Source organism: Brachyistius frenatus, unplaced genomic scaffold, assembly GCF_029030835.1.
Source record: "Brachyistius frenatus isolate BFR_SWC_R1_liver_20210118 unplaced genomic scaffold, ASM2903083v1 Contig_18, whole genome shotgun sequence".
NCBI classification, from domain to species: domain Eukaryota; kingdom Metazoa; phylum Chordata; class Actinopteri; family Embiotocidae; genus Brachyistius; species Brachyistius frenatus.
In genome coordinates this window covers 4,283,511-4,304,162 of record NW_027210617.1, presented here as the reverse complement: position 1 = coordinate 4,304,162, position 20,652 = coordinate 4,283,511, and the positions used below count along the sequence as shown (strand labels likewise).

Below are 20,652 nucleotides of genomic sequence, written 5' to 3'. Positions count from 1 at the left end.
TAATCACTGCATTGACGCTCAGCTCACTCGACAAATATTATTTTTAATATCGCTCTTGGTCGTTTCTTCTTAGCTTACATACTGTTGTAGCCCACATGTGCTCCACTTGAATATTATTACATTCATCTGATAATTGTCACATTGACTAATCTACTGCATCAAACCGCCCCATGCAGGACATCTGTCACCCGCAGCTCATCAAATGTCTCCGCTACATTTTGATTAGGAATGTCATCGCTGCCACATTATGCACTGCAGTGAAGACTGCTCTGCAGGTTGTGAAGCTATGTGTGTGTGTGTGTGTGTGTGTTGGAGAGGGGGGGGGGCAGCAGCGTGCGTGATGATGATGATGATGATGATGATGCGCGTGACGCCACAAGCAGAAGCAGATCCGCGGAGAAGACAGGACCCGGGCTGAGGCAGCAACAGCAGCAGCAGCAGCATCCGCACCAGCAGCGCCGCCACAAAGGAGCTCAGTGCTGGTTTGAAGCTCGACTCTCCGCGCCTCTCTTCAGGGTTTGAGATGCTCCGGCTCGGCGGCAGGATGTGCGGCTTCCCGGCCCTCCTCTCGGTGCTTATTGCTGGGCTCGCGGCGGCGTCCTCGGATCTGTTTGACAACCAACTGGGCGACATCAATTACTGCAAAAAGCAATGCCAGCTCACCATCAAAAACAAAAGCCCCGCTAAAGTAAGTTATTCCTGCGCGCTGGAGGGAAGGCTGTCTCTGCAGAAGGCGCGTTATCGGCAGCGAACGTACAGCTACAAGCGGCTGTATTTCAGCTACGAAACGACAGCTAATATTCAGCACCGAGAAAAAAAAAAAGTCGTTTATTAATTCGAAGATGAGGGAAATAAATACGTGCGGATCGGATCTGTGTGTAACGACAGGCTCCACTCTGGCTTCGATTTTCTCTGCATCCTTCTGGATGCTACGGCGCACAATTAGGCCGAAAAATGGATGCAGCTCATTTTCGTCTGCATCTTAAAGGCTGGTCCAAGAAGTGAGCTGCGTTAAAGCTCATCCTGAGGTGCACTTGTAATAATAAACCAACAATTGACCACATATATATATATATATATATATATATATATTTTTAAGGCTGAAGTTAATTCGGTGTAGATATGGAGGAGCAAGTGAGACTATCGTGTACCGTGACACATTTTATGACAGTTTACGCTGCATCCTCCTGCGCAGACGAGGCCAGAATGGACCGGCGCAGGATGGGAGATGGTTGGGAATTTCTGTTCGTTTCTGCGGTTTAGAGCCTTGCCTAGATTTCCAGTCTCGGATGTTTCTCCTCCAACCGCCTCCTCCCCCTCCTCTCCTGCTGCCTTCAGGTGTGGTTCAGACACCCTGCAGGGCAGCAGTAGCAGAGCTGCACAGCGAATCTCAGGCACCTGGATTGAGGACTGTGATGGAAAACGAACTGCTTATACCTGTATGTCGAGTTTTTTTAGGGTTCTATTGTGCTGCACAAGAACTTTAAAGGTGATTAATATGACGCCTTTTCCCGGTTTGGCACGATTCTCTGCGGCCTGTGAATCAACAAGGAAACGCAGTAAAGATGATGAAAAGCACAATAAACCGTTCATGGTCGCGGTCAGGGGATCTCTTTGTCTCTCCTGTTCTTACAGAGGTCACCAGAGGGCGCTGTCTCCTCACGTTGCAGAGTAAATTAAGGCATTATGACAAGAGGAAGTGCAGTAACGTGCATCTTCCTTTCTCACCAGAACATTATCCTGCACAAGTTTTACCCAACTAGCTCATTACCATTGGTTTTCTTTCGCAGTGACTGAAGGCTCCTTGTAAATTGTTTATGACAAGCCATAATATACCAGCTGCACCGTGTCATTAAGAGATGCCGTCACCCATCCATGTCATATTTCCTAACAAGGTTGTGAAGTTTATCCGAGACTACAGGAGACATCTCTAATTTTGAACATCCCTCTCTTCTCCCTGTCTGTCTGTAGGACTCCATAATGAATGCCTGTCACCGCGGCTGTCGCCTCTACTCCATCTGCCAGTTTGTCAATGGCAACGCCGGCTTTAATACGAGCAGGGAGGAGTGTCAGGGAGGTGAGCCAGTGTGTCGATTTGTCTGTTGGACTGTGTTTGAATGAGATTGGTGGTCTTAAAATCCAAACCTGAAGCTGCTGAGTCCTTAAACCCTAAACTGTGACAAAATGAGTGGCAGTCCTCATAAAAATCTAAACTACCGAGACAAAAATTGTAACTTCTGTCTACATGATAGGCAGGTTTAATTTCACATTATTTATCGGATTGTGTCACAAACCCTTAAAGGACCCCATCGTCTTTTTGACAAGACTTAAAAATAGATTGAAGTCATTCATTCTGTTTACCTAAATGTGACTAAACTTTATATAGAGGTTGGACAAGATACATATAATTAAAAAAAAAGAAGCTGTTTCGAGTTTTCAAGACAAAAGCAGTCTGCACGTAGGCTACATTATTTTATATTCACAGGGCTTCCAGTGCAGGTGGAGATCAAACTTTTGAACAACACAGCTCTGGTAAACATCGCAGTGCTTCCTGAAAGCTGGAAGGCTCAGTGGGTATTTTCTGGGTGTTTGAGGCTGTTTGAACTGTCGTATTGGAAATCAATGATGTGATTTGCCTTCCAGACAGCAGATGCCCACTTTCCCCCTTGTTTCAATAACGCCGACGTGGGGTGAATTGTCTCCGCAGGGGCCGGCAGATGCAACGTCTCCCTTTGCATCTTTATCTTTCTTCCCACATAAACAGTCTGGACGTGTTTCAGTTTTTCTTCTCTTCCACGCAGCTGACTGTAGCGCTTCATGCCAGCTCTCTTTTGTGTTCATTCTTTCTCTTCACTCCTTCATCTGCACTCTCAACCTCTTCCTCTTTGTCTTTTTTACGGCCAAATTTGTTCTGTCATGATTCACAACTGTCCCCTCTCTCTCTCTCTCTCTTTCTCCAGCCTGCCAGGAGGCTTATGTTAAGCTGCTGGAGCAGGAGGCCTGCAGCACCGGCTGTGCCAGCCAACCCTCTGAACCTGAGCTCAAAAGGAGGAAGGTGATAAAGGCCACACACACACACACACACACACACACACACACACACACACACACACACACACACACACACACACACACACACACACACACACACACACACACACACAGAGTAAATGCAGTTATAAGGGCCAGTGCACCTTAGGGTGTCTGAATATTAATGTCAATATTAAAACCACAACTGCGTACACACAAACACACAAACACACAAACACAGTCAATAGTTTTTCTGTGCTTGAGTGTCCCGCCCTCTCTTCTGCAGCTGAAGGCCATGACTCTCCGCCCTAAGCCCCCCTCTGTGATGGAGGCTGTGTCCAGCTGGTGCAATGACATCGTCAGCTCTGCCCAGAGCTTCATCTCCTCCACCTGGACCTTCTACCTGCAGGCTGATGATGGCAAGGTTGTGGTTTTCCAGGTAAGACACAGATATGTGTTTGTCCTGAACAGGGGGGGGCTTTGAGTAATGATCAGTCGCAAACATGTGTTTGTCTCTAATCAGTCCATTCACGGTTTATTGTTTTAAGTACATGGTTACTGTTATATTCTACACATCGTTCCTTTAATTTCCTTTTAATATAACCTGACTATGCTTTTAACCTAAACCAGATCTTAAGCCTTTCACATTTGCTGGATGTGGTGGGTTTGTGTTTATAGCAGCAGCAGAAGTTTGTTATAATACAAACTATGTAGTTTAGGTGCACAGCAACGGTTCCTCAAAATTCAAAAGTAATTACATTGAGTGGAGGGCTGGAGCATATCTGAGCTGACATTGGGCGAGAGGGTACACCCCGGACAGGTCATCAATCAGTCACAGGCTGAACATAAAGACAGACAACTTCCCACACCTACGGGCAATTTAGAGTCAAGCCAATTAAACTAACCTGCAGGAGTTTGGACTGTGGGAGGAAACCAGGGCACCCAGAGAAAACTCATAGGCAGAGGAGGACATGCAAACTCCTCCCCAGGTGAAGTATAATTAAAAAAACTCTTCTGAAAGGTGGTTTATGGGAGCTGTACTGCAGAATCAGCATCTATTTAGAGCATTTCAAAGTTAGTCCTCTTATTGTTTTTGTCTATTCAACACATTTTATCCCAAATCTCACCAGTAGAAACACAGAATATATCAATTTACACTATGATGTTGTGAATACATGTGGTTTTGTAATGTAATGTTGCTCTTAGGAAGTACTGTATGTACTTTCTAGCAAAACAAGGAGACAAAAGAACACTGAAGTCTCTATAAAGTCACTATCCTCATATTATACAGTATATATTCTGTACGTATGGCCTGCTGACTCATGACTGTGCAAAGTTATAAAAATACAATTAATACCAACAGTGATTTTACATGTCATATATTTTTAATTAGAGGTTAAAAGCAAGCCAGCAGACCCTTATGATTATTGGTTGAGCTAACCTCTGCTGCCTGTTAGGATTGTGAAATATATCCTCTTCTATACGGTGTAGGAGAGCTTGGGTTCTTGCCAACAGCTCTCATAGCCCATTTTAGAGTCAGTGCACCTGTGAAGGTTGAGTGAACAAGGGCACACAGCAGGGTGATGGAAAGGTGGTTGAATTCGGAGAGCTACAAATGATGTTTCTCTTTTCCTCTCACAGCACTTTAATTGTTTATAAATGTCCTTTTGAATTAATGCCGCTGCCCTCAGTACCATGCATATTTAACCGTGGCAGGGCCAGCTGTGGAGAACTCACCTCAAGATGAAAGGACGCTGCAAGATTTAAAAAGACAGTGGACCCTGCTAGAGAATAAAGTTCTGTATGTGACAAATACATTTTCACAAGTCATTTCTTGAATTTGAAAAGATGGATTGAAAGTGGCAGACACAGAACTTTAGGTGAAAGGCTTTGGGACTAGGAAACATTTCTTAACATTGGTAGTTAAAGATATTTCTGAAAATGTTTTGTTCATGAACTACTTTACTTGAAAAGCAGAAAAAAATTAATAGCAAAAAAATCTGACACATTCTACATTTATCCACCAATGTGTGTCTTCTTTTTTTTTTTACCTCACTTTTTATTTAGTTTTCAACAACATAACAGCATGCATTTTCAGACAGTTACTTTCTTTGTCCATTTTTCAACTGTATGTAGTCTTGGTACACATGATATTCAGGTACAGTGTGCAACGCATAGAGAGAACAACAAACATAAAATGTGTGTCTTTTGATGCAGATTTTGATCAAGATGCAGATGAAACTCTGCTCACGTTTTATATTAAGAGTGAATTTGTTGCAGTTTTGGCAGAATATTGTGCTGTCTTAGTGTTTCTAGTTGAGGTTATGAACTTTTTGCTGAAGTCAACACAGTAAACCACCTATACATTAAAGCTATAATAAGGTGTGGTCTGTCTAACCACCAGACTAGCCAACCATATCCTCCAAAAGAAACCTACATCCCTGTCAAGTGTTTTGGCGTTTGGTGAGTAAGTGAGTTTGATGTCAATTTTAGCTACATAATTAAAGGGTTCAATGGGAAATGATAGTATTTATGCACCCTAGCCCATACACAAAGGCTTCTGTGTAACAGAAAGCTGTCTTATACGCTGAAATTCACAATTAGGTATAAATTATCTGTGCAGCCCGGGCTTCAGTGCTCCACATCATATTTAGAGAGGCACAAAGCTCAGAACATGAAATTACCAACATTTCTCTCGGACTCTGTGATGGATGTCTGCTCTTTATGGCAGTGACATGCAGAACGAAGCGGCAAGGGGAAGCCAGACTCTGCAGGGCAGTGAGAAAACTATCAGGCCTGTGTTTAGTGGACAGCTGGCAAACCGCCACCATCTTGACAGATTGACTCTCCGAGTGTTGAAACAGCAGAAAAAGTCCAGCGAAATTGAGGGACAGCCGAGGGGAGAAAACAGGCCAGCGCTGCCTGAAATACAAATTGTGTGAATATCCATAATAAGCGGACTGTCTCTTTGCACCCGTCTGTGTGCTTGTGTGTGTATTTATGTGACCTTATGTCGTGAGTGTGACTGTGTGTGCAGCCTCAAGCATCATAAAAGCAAGCATGAAGCTACCAGTCAGCAGCAGTGTATCAGGGTGGAGTAAGTCACCTTCAGGTCACAACTGAGGTTTGTCCCCATTAAAGGGAAAACTTGTAATTTTGAGGAACGACTGGTTAACACAACCTTTTACCCAGTCTTTCTCTTCTCACCCCCACCTTGTTATTGTGACTGCTCAGCCCGTGCTGGTGCGACAAAGTGCTTGCAACAAAAGTGAGTCAATTAAAGACGTCCTCTGGCTGAGCTGTAGTGTGTTAGCAAGCTGACCTGCAGAACAAATTGAACTTGGCTAAATTCAAAGCGAGAAGTGGCTGCCCCATTTCTTCTGAGTGATTGCATTAGTCATTCGTGCCCGAATAGATTTGAAAGAAAGGGGGTAAAAAAAAAAAAAAACTTGAACATAAAGGACAGAACTGGTGACATAATGGTGTTTGAAGGGAGTGTGACTCAGTTATTAGAATATGTAACTCAGCTCTTGCTGAATTGCTTACTCATCCAAGCACAAGAGACTTAACTGACATAAGCATCAACACAAGATGAACAGATACAGTATGCATATGTGAATCAGAGTGATGTCATTTCACACACCCGCCTCCAAAAACAGTACTTTGTGGCAAACCATCAAACTGTCTCGGTGCTTTCCAGCTTCCAAACTGAAGCTGAAGTTAATACTAAATACATGAATCTTTAAAAATGGGTCTTAATATTTTATTTCAGTCAGTAATTTAAAAAAAAATTAATAGTATTTAACAAATGTTACTCAGACAGGAGTCAACAGTGCATTTATGAGGGACTATTTTAAGCTACGACGAAAACACATTTGTTGCTAAAGTTGTCATGGTCCTGCCTTTTAGTTTGTTGGGTTTCTTGTTTTATTTTGTAATCACTCACCACCTGTGTCTTGGTTTACTTCACTTCCTGGTCTTGTTAGTTTCATTTTTCCCTCGTTGTCCTCCTCTCCTGTATTTAGTGTGTGTGTTACTGCCACATACCTTTGTTCCTGTGTCTTTTGTGGTTTCTGTTCTTGGTAAATATTCCAAGTTAATTGTTTTTGTTTTCTTGAACGTTTCGACTTCCACTTTTCTCAATACCCGTCAATCCTTTGGTGCTCTTCGATTTGGCCTTTTTGGATAACACCACAGGCAAATCGGTGTGTTCTAGTGGCCCGTTTCTGTAACAGTGCTCATCTCTCTGTGTTTCTGCACTGGCTGTTTCAGTGAAGGTTTTGATTGCTGGAACCTTTCACCTCCAGTGTCGTGCGTTTGCATTCTCTCCCATGTTCAGCTAAATGAAGAACCATGTCACCCACTCCAACAGTGGTTTTGAGACTTTTTGGACAACAATTGAGCAATAGGACCCAGAGAATTAAGATACAGAAGTATCACAAGATTAAACCCGTAATATTTGGTATAGTTTAGTCCAGCTTAAAGTCCAATTTACTCCACATATTTACCAAATGGTCTTCCTAATGTGCTTTCATAATGTTTTTTTGTTATTTGATTTGCCTCAAACTCAGCCAGTAGGGCTTATGATACAATTTGTAACCCTTTTTCCAAACCCTAACCCTGTAGATATAATTAATTGAGTGATTTATCCAAACATGATCCATATGAACATGTAGTGAGACGAAGCTGTTCTCCAGTACAGGTTGAAAATAATCCTCCCAATAATCTTATTAAAAACAGACCGTGTCCATGACCCAATTCAACTAAAAAGGTGACATTTTAGGGACTTAACCCCCGTGGCTGAACTCACACCCGTCTTTTTCCTTCTTTCTGTTAGCTAGAGCACCTATCTGCTTCCTCTCATAATTCATGACAGATGCAGATCAGGCTCTGCTCCTTCTAATGGGTAGATCATTTCAATCTGGAGCAAATGAGAATCATCCCCCTCACATCTACACTCGCCTTGTCTCTCTCTAAACTTTACGCTGGCGCTGCATCTGGTTTCAATGCAGAAAACATTGCTCGCTCTGGTTAATGAATCTGGTTGAGAAAGAACGTTTTCGTTTGTAGTGTTTTAGGAATAAAACTACCCATATGTCTGCACAGTGACTACAGTATGTTGCAGGACAAGAGATTGAAGTCATTCACCAGCTAACAGATCACTCATTTTCTAAATATTGAAGTATAAAATAATAAATTAATCCACATTCCCACATCAGAGTTTTCAGGTTTCAAAGCCCAGCTAAGTGCCAGAATCTTTGAATAATTGGGAGGATGACATTACTGCAGTGGGAAATGTTGCGCTGTTCTAAATACAGTAGGTGTGTGTGAGTGTGTGTTGTTGCTGAGGCCAGCAATAGTATTGTTTCAAGTGACTACAGCTGCTGTTGTGGTGGAGGGAGGGTCAGCAGCAGGGAACCGAAATCCTCTTTTAATGAGTTCTCCAGGGGAACCAGAAAGACTGCACACAATGAAACACACAACAGTGCAAATAGTGACAGCAGCTTGTGTGTGTGTGTGTGTGTGTGTGTGTGTGTGTGTGTGTGTGTGTGTGTGTGTGTGTGTGTGTGTGTGTGTGTGTGTGTGTGTGTGTGTGTGCGTGTGCGTGTGCGTGCAAATGTGTGTGTTAAAATGCATTTTTCCAGATTCTGTCCAGTACAAGGGCTTTTACTAAACTGATTTGGTTAAGTGAGAAAGAGAAAAGTACGACTTTTAATGCCATTTGTGTAATTTACACACCATGTTAAATGTTCCAAAATTAGATAAAAACACGGGTATCGTTTATGAGACTTATGAATTATGAGACTTTTTAATGAACAGTGTAGATTTAATGTCCTGAAAGAAACTGTAATTACACCGGAAACCTCACCATGACCTGTTAGATGGGTGGGGGGAGCAGTGTTGTCAGCTGGTAAACTGATTCACGCCTCAGGATGCTGCTATAAGGCTGAAGTGTCTTTGAAAGCAAATCTGACACACTTCCATCTCCAGGGCTGTAGGTCAGTGGCTACCTGATCCTGACCTCTGACCTTTCTGTAAAGCAGAACAAAACAAAAAGAACATTTTTGGTTATAGTGAATGTCTAAAAATTCACACATGTATGAATGTTCAATGTGTCTTCATATTTGATACTGACTTTAATGTAATATTAGGTGACTATCAGCTGGGTGTCACATTTAAATCATGCAAACTTTAAACAGCACCTTTCACTTTGATTTAGATCTGTGTCAGTATTTTAATCACATGAGTCTATAGGGGATTTTTTTTTTCACTATTAATGCGGTGTTAAAGGAATAATTTAACATTTTAGGAAATGAGTTTGCTTGCTTGCTGATAATTAGGTTAGAAGATTGATATCGCTCTCATGTTTGAAGGCTTAATATGAAGTTAGAGCCAGGAAGTGATCAGCCTACCTCAGCCAAAAAATTAGAAGTGCAGGTAACAGTGATTCTGGCTTCAAAATTAACAGAAGCTATCAAAATCCACCTTCCATCATCCCTAACGCTACTAATTAACAATTCAATTTTTTTTTCACGGCACAACTTTCCCTCTGTTCATTCTGACTTTCTCAGTTGGAGCTCTTCTGTGTTTTAACCTCTTGGTGTTTAGCAGACCCTTTCTTGTCAGTTCTGCTGGTGTGGGGAAATTACTGCCACGATGGCTGAACGTCTTTGCTGTTGTTGTTGTTTTTCTTCTCAGAGCCAGCCAGAGATGGAGTACTCTCTGCCTGAGCTGCAGGCTCCTCGATCCAACGTGGCTGACAAACCCTGGCCTCAGGTCCACTCTCACACCCAGAGACCCCATGGTAAGAACGTTTACTCAACACACACACATCAAATATCAGGCAGCACATGTTCCTGCAATATTCCAACATTAGGTGTCTTGAATTAATTAGCATCAGACTGAAGTCTGTTTTTTTTTTTTTTTTTTAACTGTGGCAGGTGTGAGGGGACACGGGGAAAAGGGAGCACCCAAAACAGCAGGCAAAGGAAAGCACCCTGTCCAGCACGCAGAGGACCCCGCTGCAGAGCACGACTTCCTCGGCTGCATGTCAAGGTGAGCTCAAGCTACAACTGCCTAGCTGAAAATGTAAAGAGTTTGTCAGAAAATATGTTACTGCCAATCATCTTTTGAAACAAACCACACGTTTTGTATGTCACCATGAAAATCAACTTGTACAGACTTGTAACTTACTGAGATTGAGATTGCTAACCCACCACAGCAAACATGTCTGCTTTTTGTTTTATTTGGCAACGCATACTTTTCACATCAGCCCACACTCCGAACTGCATCAGCTTGCGATAATATCGTAACTAACAGTGACAGATGTAGCCGTGATATCCACCGAGCTGGATTATCTGAATCCCTTAAATTTATCTCGAAACTACGTTGAATACCACACATTAGACAAAGTACAGTCAAACGTATATAAAGTTGTATTCGCAGTAAATGGGTTAATTGCGTCCCAGAATTACTGTTAAAGCTTATAAAACTGCGTTTGTAATTCATATATTTAGATTTAGGCCTGTGCTACTTGATGATGACTTGTTGATTAGTGTCCCAATGTCTCTCGCCCTCCTCATCCTCATTCCCGTCCCCTCCTTATTCTCATCCCGCTCCTTCATTCTCCAGACGTTCAGGTCTTCCTCGGTGGATTTTAGCGGCCTGTCTCTTCCTGTCCATCATGGTCATGCTGTGGCTCAGCTGTGCCAGCCTCGTCACCGCGCCTGAGCAGCACATCAAGACGCAGGTACACAGTGAGAGGAAAAAACGACTTGATGTTCGGTCACAAATTTGCCTTCTCTGTCTCGGCGTTGCACCTGTGCTGTTTTGATATTTCTCTCTCAAAAATGGTAGAGGTGCACTGTTATGGACCTCTCAGAAATCACAACAACCCATATCTAAATGTGTAAGAAACAGTTTTATTTTGAATCTGGCAGAGTAAAGATGACTCTAACATCTAATTAATTTCAGCATCTCCTGTCCACAACAGCTAGCGTGCTCTATCATGATCTCCCCTTTCAGTTGATAAAAATCTCTTTACAACCATTTAGAGGTGTATTTTCACCTGCAGTCTCTCATTAATTGACGCGCATTGCTGTAAATTAGTTGTTTTAGTTGAACTGGCAGGAGGTGAATAAGCTCAACTTGTCTTTTTATTGCGTGTTGTAATTTCTGGATTGTTAAATGTCAAGCATCTGCAATAAAGATAAAAAAGACTTGTTCACATTTCTTGTATGAAACCTTTATAATATAGTGTGCATTTATTGTGATTACCTTATTTAAATCTGGTGCCAACAAACAGTAGCCAAATATCCATACACATTTTGTGCACTCTTGTGAGTGTTACTTAGCTTGTTTGCTGCATAGCGCAATCCTTTACACATTTATTTATTTTTTATAGTTTATGTAATAGATGTCATCATCAGGTGTTTCAACACATCCATGAAAAACTTCACAGAGATTTAATTCCTATCTCCTCTGTACATGACTGAAACTGTCTGCTCCCATCAATCCGCTTTGTGTCCTCATAAAAGACTAGGTTACCGGGGCAACAGATGTGCGCATCTTCTTCTTTCCAAGACGTCTGAAAAAAAGGGATTTTAAAATGACAGCAGAACACAAACTTATTACAGAAACTGTCAGTTTATGCAACCGTGTGAAGTCTTAGAAAGGACTATTTCCAGGAGTCATTTCATGCACCCAAACTGAGTGCAAAAGACGAGGTGTGGTTTTGTAGGTGGACGTCTGTGTTAGTAATCTTGTCTGTTTCCTCATACTTATCACCTGTTTATTTTTTGTGTTCTTTTAGCTGAGTATCAATGGAGATAAAGAGTTCCTGGACAACGCCCAGAAAGTCAACCCGTACCACCTGAGTCCGGTGATCGCCGTCACCGTGAAACAGTCGGAGGAGATCCAGGAAGCAGGGCCGCTGCCAGTGAAAGTCGACCTCAACAAAACGTGTGTTTAGGAAGCACCAGTGCGAAAGCTGCTGTCTTGTTTCCCTGGGTAACCATCTCTAAACTCTGGCCCGTCGGTGAAAGGGGTAAAACGAACACATCACGCCACTTAATACAGCAGAATTAAAAAAAAAAAAAACTATTCTTAAGAGCATGGCACCCTCCCGTCATTTAAACTTCCTGAAACATCCAGCTTGTGTCAGTCAGATGGGCTTTTCAGTTCGCTACACCTGTCATGCATTTCATTTCCTTGTACAGTCCAGGTTCCTTCACGTCCGCCCTCAGATTATCCTCAGTGATTGGCCTTGCTCATTGCTTATTGATGAGACAGCGCTCTTGTCTCCGAGCCACACGAGACAAGCAGAGAGGATGGATTACAGCTGAGAGCTTTCATATCGTTTTTCATGAAGACAAACACTGAAATTCATTTCAGATTTAATTTTCCTCGTTCTCACAGAGAGTTTGGATTAATTAATGGCTTGTTCAGAGCGAAGGGCCACAGTCAGAGAGAGGAGGGGAAGATGAATGAAAGGTGAGTGAAATACTCCGAGATCACTCTTGTGAGTACAGCAGTTTATAATCTGTTTACATAATCATCCTTATGGGCTGTTAAGTAATGTTGTCTTCGAAAACGGTCTAGAAATTGAAAATATTTTTAATCTTAAGAAAATACAAGTGTTCTCAGGTGAATAAACCTCACCAGAGAAGCAAACACATCATTTTTTGGCTTTTGTCACTTTTGTGTGTGTGTCTGGATGTCATCTTCAACAGCACACATTCTTTCAAGGAGAACTAATTTAAACCAGTGGAAACAAGCCTTCTGTTGGAGAATGAGCAAAAATAAAACCTTTATTTATTTTCTCTTGTCCCGAATCATCAACATGAGATATCAGTGTTATTAAAGTGCCATGTACAGTACAGTTAGTTCATCACACACATGTAACTGCTCTGTTTGTAAAATACATTGTAACACAGATTAGAATGAGACACACAGATGGAAGATTGCACATATTGCTGTATTATTATGATTATTATATTATTGCTCTTATATCACTTAAAGAGTTCTTAGCTGTTATATGTGCCATGTGCTTCTTAATAGCTGACTATTTTGTATGTCCTAGGAGCACATACTGAAGGATAACCTCTGTAACGATGTGTAATGCAAAGCTTTTGACATAGATCTTTGTTATTTAACAGAGTTGCACAGTCTTAGAGAAGATTTTTTGTTTTCCTCTCAGTGCTTTTGATGTCTTGTAACGCTATCTTTTAATCCAGGCTATGTAGACAATAAAGCGTGCATGCAAGTGATTCTTGGATAGTTTATCTTAACCGCTCGCCATGCCAGTATGGCACAACTCTACTGTAGACTTGTGATTTTTTTTTTTTGTGTGTTCATATTTACTGTAAAAATTGAATAGAATGTGTAATGAATGACAATATCCACATGATTTACAGGAAGGTCTCTCAATTGAAAAGCCATTCAATCAATATCTGTACTGGTTCAAACTGAAGGTATGTCATGAGGAATATGATATGAATTTCAAACTGTATTGTTTCCTTTATACTGGTCTGTTTATTTTCAATGAAATGATACTTACAACATGATGAAAATAAAGTGTTTTCATTGTAAATAAATGAGTGAGGTAAGTGGGATTTTTTTTTCCATTTAAATACAATATTTGATTTATAGGCGATTCACATTATACACTCTGGACAAAGCGTGCATTTGTTTGTGCGCTTGTGTGTAGCTTGTATATTTACTCTGATGATGAAAAAGATTCAGAAGACAAAGAAAAGAAGCTGTCCAAAAGTATATGAACATCCAAACTAAGTATCTGAACACATAATCACCACTCCCACATATGATTGCTGAATATCTCCTTACAAAACTGCGTGCTGCTGTACGTGCTGCCTCCGCTCCTCCAGAGAGCCTTCCCACAATAATCTGGACTCTGGCTGCACAGATCTGGTCCTACTCAGCCACAAGAACATCAGTGAGTCCAAGGACTGGTGCAATAAGGCCTGGTTCACAGTCTGTTTTCTTGTTCATCCCAGTGTCGTTTGATGGGGTTGAGGTCATGGCTCTGAGCAGCAAACTCTGTTCCTTATAAAAACCTGCATGGGTACATTGTCCTGGCGGCGGTTTCGCAAAAGCAGAATTAAGTAATCCAGGATGACAGGGTAAAGCAAAGCTTGATCTGGTCCAGTTGGTGCATCCTGGCTTAATCTGTTTCATAATTGTCAAGCCTGACTGAGCTGGTGCAGCAAGTATTCAGCATCTCATACTGCATAAATATAAGAACATGCCACTTGCTAAAAAATCTTAACCCAATTCAGATCATCTGTGGTTGGGGACGCTTAGGAAAGCTCCTGCAGGTAGTCATTGGGGAAATTCAAAGGGAACGAGTGTTTCCTGTCTTAAAGTATGTGCGCTTCACCATCGTCGTCATCATCTAAAAACAGCATGCCATTGTAAAATGAGAAACTGACACATTTCCATATACTTTGTATATTGCCCTTATCACTGATGTAATTAAAAAAAAAACTTTGCAACTTTATCTGCTATTTCGAATCATCGAAACAACTGCAATAAGATTAACATCTCATTGTCTAAAATAATATTGGATGTTGCAGCTATAAGAGTCCCCCATCTGTGGAGCTCGGAGGGCATGCTTTGTGCAAACATTCAGTTTCTGTAACTGTTACCATACGTTTTGCTATTTATTAGTTCGTTCTGTTTTTCAAAACTTGTATTTTGAAGTCTGTTTCTAGCCTTGTTTGGTTGCTCTCGCGTGAATTAGCTGCACCTGCAAGCATGCACAGGTATTCAGAAGATGCAAAGACTATTTCCTTTTCAAAGCATGCAGCCAACGAGGTATTTGTCTTTTTTGTCTGGATTTTACTTTGGTAAAATGTTATCCTGAAGGCTGCGCAGGCTATTGTTTTATGTTGTTGTTGGATTTGAGGAGAAATGTTCAAGTAGCAAATAGACCACTTGTGTCTTCCTGTGCTTCAAGGGAATTACAATTTCTTTAGAAAAAAAATACTACAAAAATAAACAAAACTAAATGGTCTTTATGTAATTAGTATCTGAATCCACTTGGTGGCAGCAGAGTTTCAGAGGTTTGATCTGAAATCTATGGCCGCAATGTATGCTATTTCTAAAATACTGAATCAGCTGCATGTTTGGAGATCAGCTACGCTCAAGCAGAAACTTTTGTAATCATTCATGTTCGTGCATCAGAGCGAAGAGTTTCTTCTCCATTATTGTGACTTGAGGCAAGTTGTGTTTACTGTTAACTGTGCTCATTTGAGGGACCATAATGTGGAAACTTTTCATGACTGTACCCCGACAGATGAGGTGCACAAAAATGTCAAGAAAAATTGTGACATTTACTTAACAAAATAAATAAAGTAGAAAGCATGTTAATAAAGGCATAGCAAATGAGAGACGTGTGGACAGCTGCTCGGAGTTAATGATGCACCTATACAGGCCGACACCTGCAGGAGAAAAAAACATGCAAAGTTTTTAAGCTGAGCTGGAGGAGAAGGAGAGGAGGAAGAAAAAGAAAAGTGAAATAAGGAGGAAGAAAAAAAAATAAGAGGAAGAGGCAGAATAAAGGAAAAGAGACACCGATGGAAATTTGCTTAGGCTTTTCTGTCACAGCATCAAAAACAGACCAAATACAATGAATTTATAATCAAACGCCACAAAACAAGGGCGCCACAACAGAGCTTCCAGTGCATGTGTCCAATTAGCATAACATGCTGGCTGGCTGCGTGAAAGACAGACAGGCAGAAGGAAATATCAAAACATGCCTCAGCTGTGACAGATAATCAAAGGACTGGAGCTTCTTTACAAGAGGGTGTTACATGACATTACCCCGTGATGTTTTGGCAGGATGCAGTCTGAAGTGGATGGTGGTGGTGCTGCTGCCGCTGGTCACCAAGTGTGATGTGTCTGTGAAGGCAGCACTCTCACTGTGTGCCAACAGGTGATGGCAGATAGTACAGGCCTATGAGTGGAGGGAATTAGAGTATGTCAAGGAACTGGGCAAACCATAAGGAGCAGGGATATCCTCAGACTTTGTGACCCTGTTTCCACCTGACATTAACAACCTGTCCTGATGCATCCCGGCAAGATCGGATCACAAGTGGCCAGCAAGAGACTGGGTGTGAACGCACCCGGGACGCATTGAGATCTGATCTGCTCAGGCCACATTCGGAGGTGGTCTGGGAAGCATGTGGCCCAATTCTCTTTGCAATTAGTGCCTCCCAAATGGAAGGCCGCCTACTCAGCTGACGTCCTCTGAACAAGCGATAAAAAAAAAATGAATGCAGCTCCACATATTCGTGTCTTCGTATCTGACCCGGTGCGCCGATGTGTTACCGTCACGTTACAGCAGGTTTGTTAGCCTGAAGATCTCCGCCTGCTCGTCTTTTCTTTTTATTCAATCTCCTGTGTGATTGTGCCAAGTGCCGCTGAACTATGCAGAAAGGAGGAGAGATTTGACTTCAAACTTGCGCTAAAGCAGCAGTTTATTGAATTAAAACTCAAGGTGCTACGTCAGACTTGTTTCACCAGAGCCCTTTCCGGGTACGTTTTTTTCTTTTAGTTTATTTTGTGTCGCTTAATTTCGGACACACATCAGATCCACCGCCTCCTCGCATAGTTCATTGATGAGACATGCTGAAACTACTAAATAATGTAACCCGAATCGTCAGGGTCCTCATGGTTCAGGTTTTGGATTATGAACTCGAGTGTTCAGACATATTCAAATGTGAAATTCTTCTTAAAGTCCTCTCCTCGTGTATCTGTTTGTGTTCTTGTGCTTATTTATTGGTATATTTTCGTGATGTGTGTGCGTTCATTTGCAAACAGAGCGGGGAAGTGAGATCCGATCCCAAGTGGTCAGTCGAGACGCATGTTAACGCCAGGTGACAACAGGAGGCTTAAAGGTGGCCACTTGTGATCCGGTCACGCCAGGGCGAAACAGGACGGATTGATAATGTCAGGAGGAAACGGCCACTGTGTTGTTTTGTCATAGTGTTGTGTGGGCAGAGGGTGCTAATCTGTATTTTTAACTTCCTTTTCACCCACCCTGCAGATGGATTAGAAATCTGATTTGTCTACCATACATTCAGACACTTTAGATAAAGAGAGACAAATTGCCTGCTCTAGTACCACTTCAGTAACTTGACCGGGCTGGCCTTCGCTCTGTGTGCTGTGAATGAGCTTGGCAGCAATGGGATCTGATTAACAAAACTAGATAGAAGTAGGGGATCTCTTGTGTTTCTTTGTCAGATCTGGCCAAAAATATATCCCATTTTTGTGTGTAAATGTGTTGAAGGGAGAAAAAACTAAAAGATAAAGGAACGGATTGTGCTTTTCACACCGGCATGTCGACTCATTCAATGCAAATAGGCCCTGTTGTCTCACTCTTCCTCACTCTTCCTCACTCTCCTGCTATCAGGTGTTCTCTGTTGACGCAGGTAAAGATAAAATGAGATTTTATGGTCCTTGCCGTCTCGGGTTCAGACAACACACGTCACACATGTTAACATTTATGACCTGATGAGATCTCTGACTGCACTTTGAGTGGATGGCCATTCAGTAATTCCAGTTTTCCCACTCCCCACATCCAGGAGGAGGAATTATACAGCACTGCTACAAGACAGTGGCTCCAAACTGTGAACCTTATGCCAAGGACATGAGGTCAGATCGAAAAAAAACAAAAAAACAACCTTGTATTGTGAATTTTACCTCACTATATGATCGAGATGCTCTTTTAAAGATGTCTCCGCCTTTCCATGAATATAATTCTGGCAGAGAAATACAAATTCCTTTATTATGGTGTTGAACTCAAAAATATCAGACAATGGAATGTAACTCACTACTTTAACTCTATACTTAAATACAAATTTAAGGTATTTGTACTATAGTTACTCCATGACAGAGCAGTAAGTGAAGGTAGGAAAATATTGTACTGTTTACTCCACGACATTCGTCTGACAGCTTTAGTTATAAGTTAAAATTTTTCATACGCATCTTGGCCAATTAAAACCACGTATCTTTGTGTTGATTCTGAATGTTTCTAATAAACTGAAGAATTAAGAATTATCCTACTTTTTATAAGGTAAACAAACTATTTTAAAACCCACTTGGATTAGCAGGAAAATGTATCATCACAAAGCTGAAAACAGAAGTGTTGCATTCCTAGAGATGCAGTAGATTACACTAAACACATTATCCAACATAATATTAAACATACAGAATATAATGCATTGCAATACATTAAACTAAACAACAGTATGAAGCAGTTAAAATGAACTCAACCGTAGAAATATACTGCAGCAAAATGCAACAAACGCATTAATGCAGCAGAGATGTACATCCAAAAACATAATGCATAAAAGTGAAACACTGACAGCGAGCATTTACTGAAAAATGTGTACTTTGTCTTTGAATACTTTCAGTACATTTTGCAGCTAATACTCTCATACTTTAACTCCAGTTAAGTACGAATGCAAGGTGTTTACCTAAAGTGACGTACTTTGACCTTTTTTATTACCAGAATACTTCTTCCACTTTTGGTCAATCATGCAAATTTATGTCATTGTTGAATTCCTCCTTTGGTAATTGATGTCATGTACACAGTTGTTTAGCTTCTCCTTCTGGTCCTGATCACCTCCACCTTTCCATACATCATCAGGCTAATCAACGCCAAATAATCATCGTGTGTGGCATCCAGCATGAGAGTGCACAAACACAGCACATCAAGTAATGAGGAGCTCGCCACTTTGGCTGTGACTCAGCTAATCACCCTCAGGGGGCGCTATGGAACCAGGTTTGAGAGCTTGGTTGCTCCATTATTACAATTTAATGGTTTATGTGAGTGAAGAGGCTGCAATGTTCCTCTCTCGCTCTCCCTCCCAGCAGAAAGCTGTGTGCTGGTCTTATCTGGCCAGACCTGCTGCAGGAGCCAACCTGCAGTGCATTAAACAAGCCACCACTGCTGACACACACACACACACACACACACACACACACACACACACACACACACACACACACACACACACACACACACACACACACACACACACACAGGGCGAATACACACTGAGCAGTGTGTGTGTATTTGCCTGTCTGTGTGTGTGTGTGTGTGTGTGTGTGTGTGTGTGTGTGTGTGTGTGTGTGTGTGTGTGTGTATTCGCCTGTTTGTGTGTGTGTATTAGCCTGTTTGTGTGTGTGTGTGTGTGTGTGTGTGTGTGTGTGTGTGTGTGTGTGTGTGTGTGTGTGTGTGTGTGTGTGTGTGTGTGTGTGTGTGTGTGCGCGCGCACTGTGGAAGTGAACAGAATAATGAGAGGGGAGCGACAGTCAGAGGCAGTTAAGGGAAGGAGAAGGAGAGTTCATCAGGGGGATTGATTGGACAGTCTATTGTAGTGTATATTTGGGAATAATTTATCTCAGATATTACACCCAGAGAAAATGATGAAAATGTAATGTATTCCTGCTCTGTGCAAGTGACCTGGAGATGAGAAGTTGGATAAAGCTGCATTAATAGCAGAAGAAATGGTTTTAATGGGAATGTGTAAATTGGCTTTTAAAATATTGATACTATAGATACAACAGATTTAACTCGCACTTTAATTTCCAAACATGGAAAAATAATAGGATCCATACCTTTTTTTTTTTTTTTTAAAATTGACTTGGGTGGGAACTATTTCCCTGACAAATCTTGAAATGTAGGCTACATCTTGAATGCTGCTGTATTTATATATATTTTTTTAAGGAAAAGAAAAATAACAGAGGTATAGCCAGGCATGAAACATGTCAACTTTATAGCCGTCTGCCAACTGTGTGTGACAAGTGTCAAAATAATGTGAATCTGTGTCAGATCAGCTTTGACATGGTGGAAAGTTTGGTGTTCTTTTGTTCACACACACACACACACACACACACACACACACACACACACACACACACACACACACACACACACACACACACACACTTTCTCCCTCTCCCCCCTTTTCTGGCTGTCGCTTTGTTTCCCACATCCACACACACTTGAGGGAGGCGTCAAGACATCCACCACAGCGGACTTGGTTGGAGCACTAACTTTATTTCACCACGACATCTGTCATAAACCTCCGCTGCGCCTAAAACAAAGATTCAATCAAAGCTTTAACAACATGTCACGTCAGAATTCCGAGCACATTTGTCTCCCTCTCTCCTGCTCTGTCTCTCGGTCTTTTACAGCCACAGCAGCCATGCACGTACACATGGGGAGGCAGACATGTACATACAGCACGGATGCTACCCGGACTATTAAACTCCAAGCTGCCCGACACGCCACTCTCTCCAAACTAAGCGCACAGGCATGAGCGGCCGGTTTCAAGCTACCCTCTCTGTGAATTGATTCTACTATGAGCCTACACGAACCTCTCCTCTAAGCAGCGGGGGGAAACGGTAGCAAACGTCGAGCCCGGTCCGAGTCTAAACCTCCCTCAGATTGAACAGTTGAGAACATACATCTTAATACAAGTATTTACGTATTTTTGTTTCGTCAAAACAGAGAAAGAACCCATTTTCAGGGGAATTTGTGGTACCTCTGGGTTTACGCGACCCCGGCACCGACAAATGGAACATTCCACA

The 20,652-nt window shown here is 41.8% G+C and overlaps 1 protein-coding gene across 1 annotated transcript; it reads left to right on the top strand.

Annotated features, from left to right (window-relative positions):
• Positions 1 to 373: 373 nt before the first annotated feature.
• tmem59l (transmembrane protein 59-like) lies at positions 374 to 13,625 on the top strand. The gene is made up of 8 exons (XM_069695001.1): positions 374 to 688; positions 1,972 to 2,077; positions 2,961 to 3,055; positions 3,317 to 3,469; positions 9,730 to 9,835; positions 9,972 to 10,086; positions 10,663 to 10,780; positions 11,843 to 13,625. The coding sequence occupies exons 1-8, from the start codon at positions 524 to 526 to the stop codon at positions 11,999 to 12,001; spliced, it is 1,017 nt and encodes a 338-aa protein (XP_069551102.1). The 5' UTR covers positions 374 to 523; the 3' UTR covers positions 12,002 to 13,625.
• The last annotated feature ends 7,027 nt before the right edge of the window (positions 13,626 to 20,652 follow it).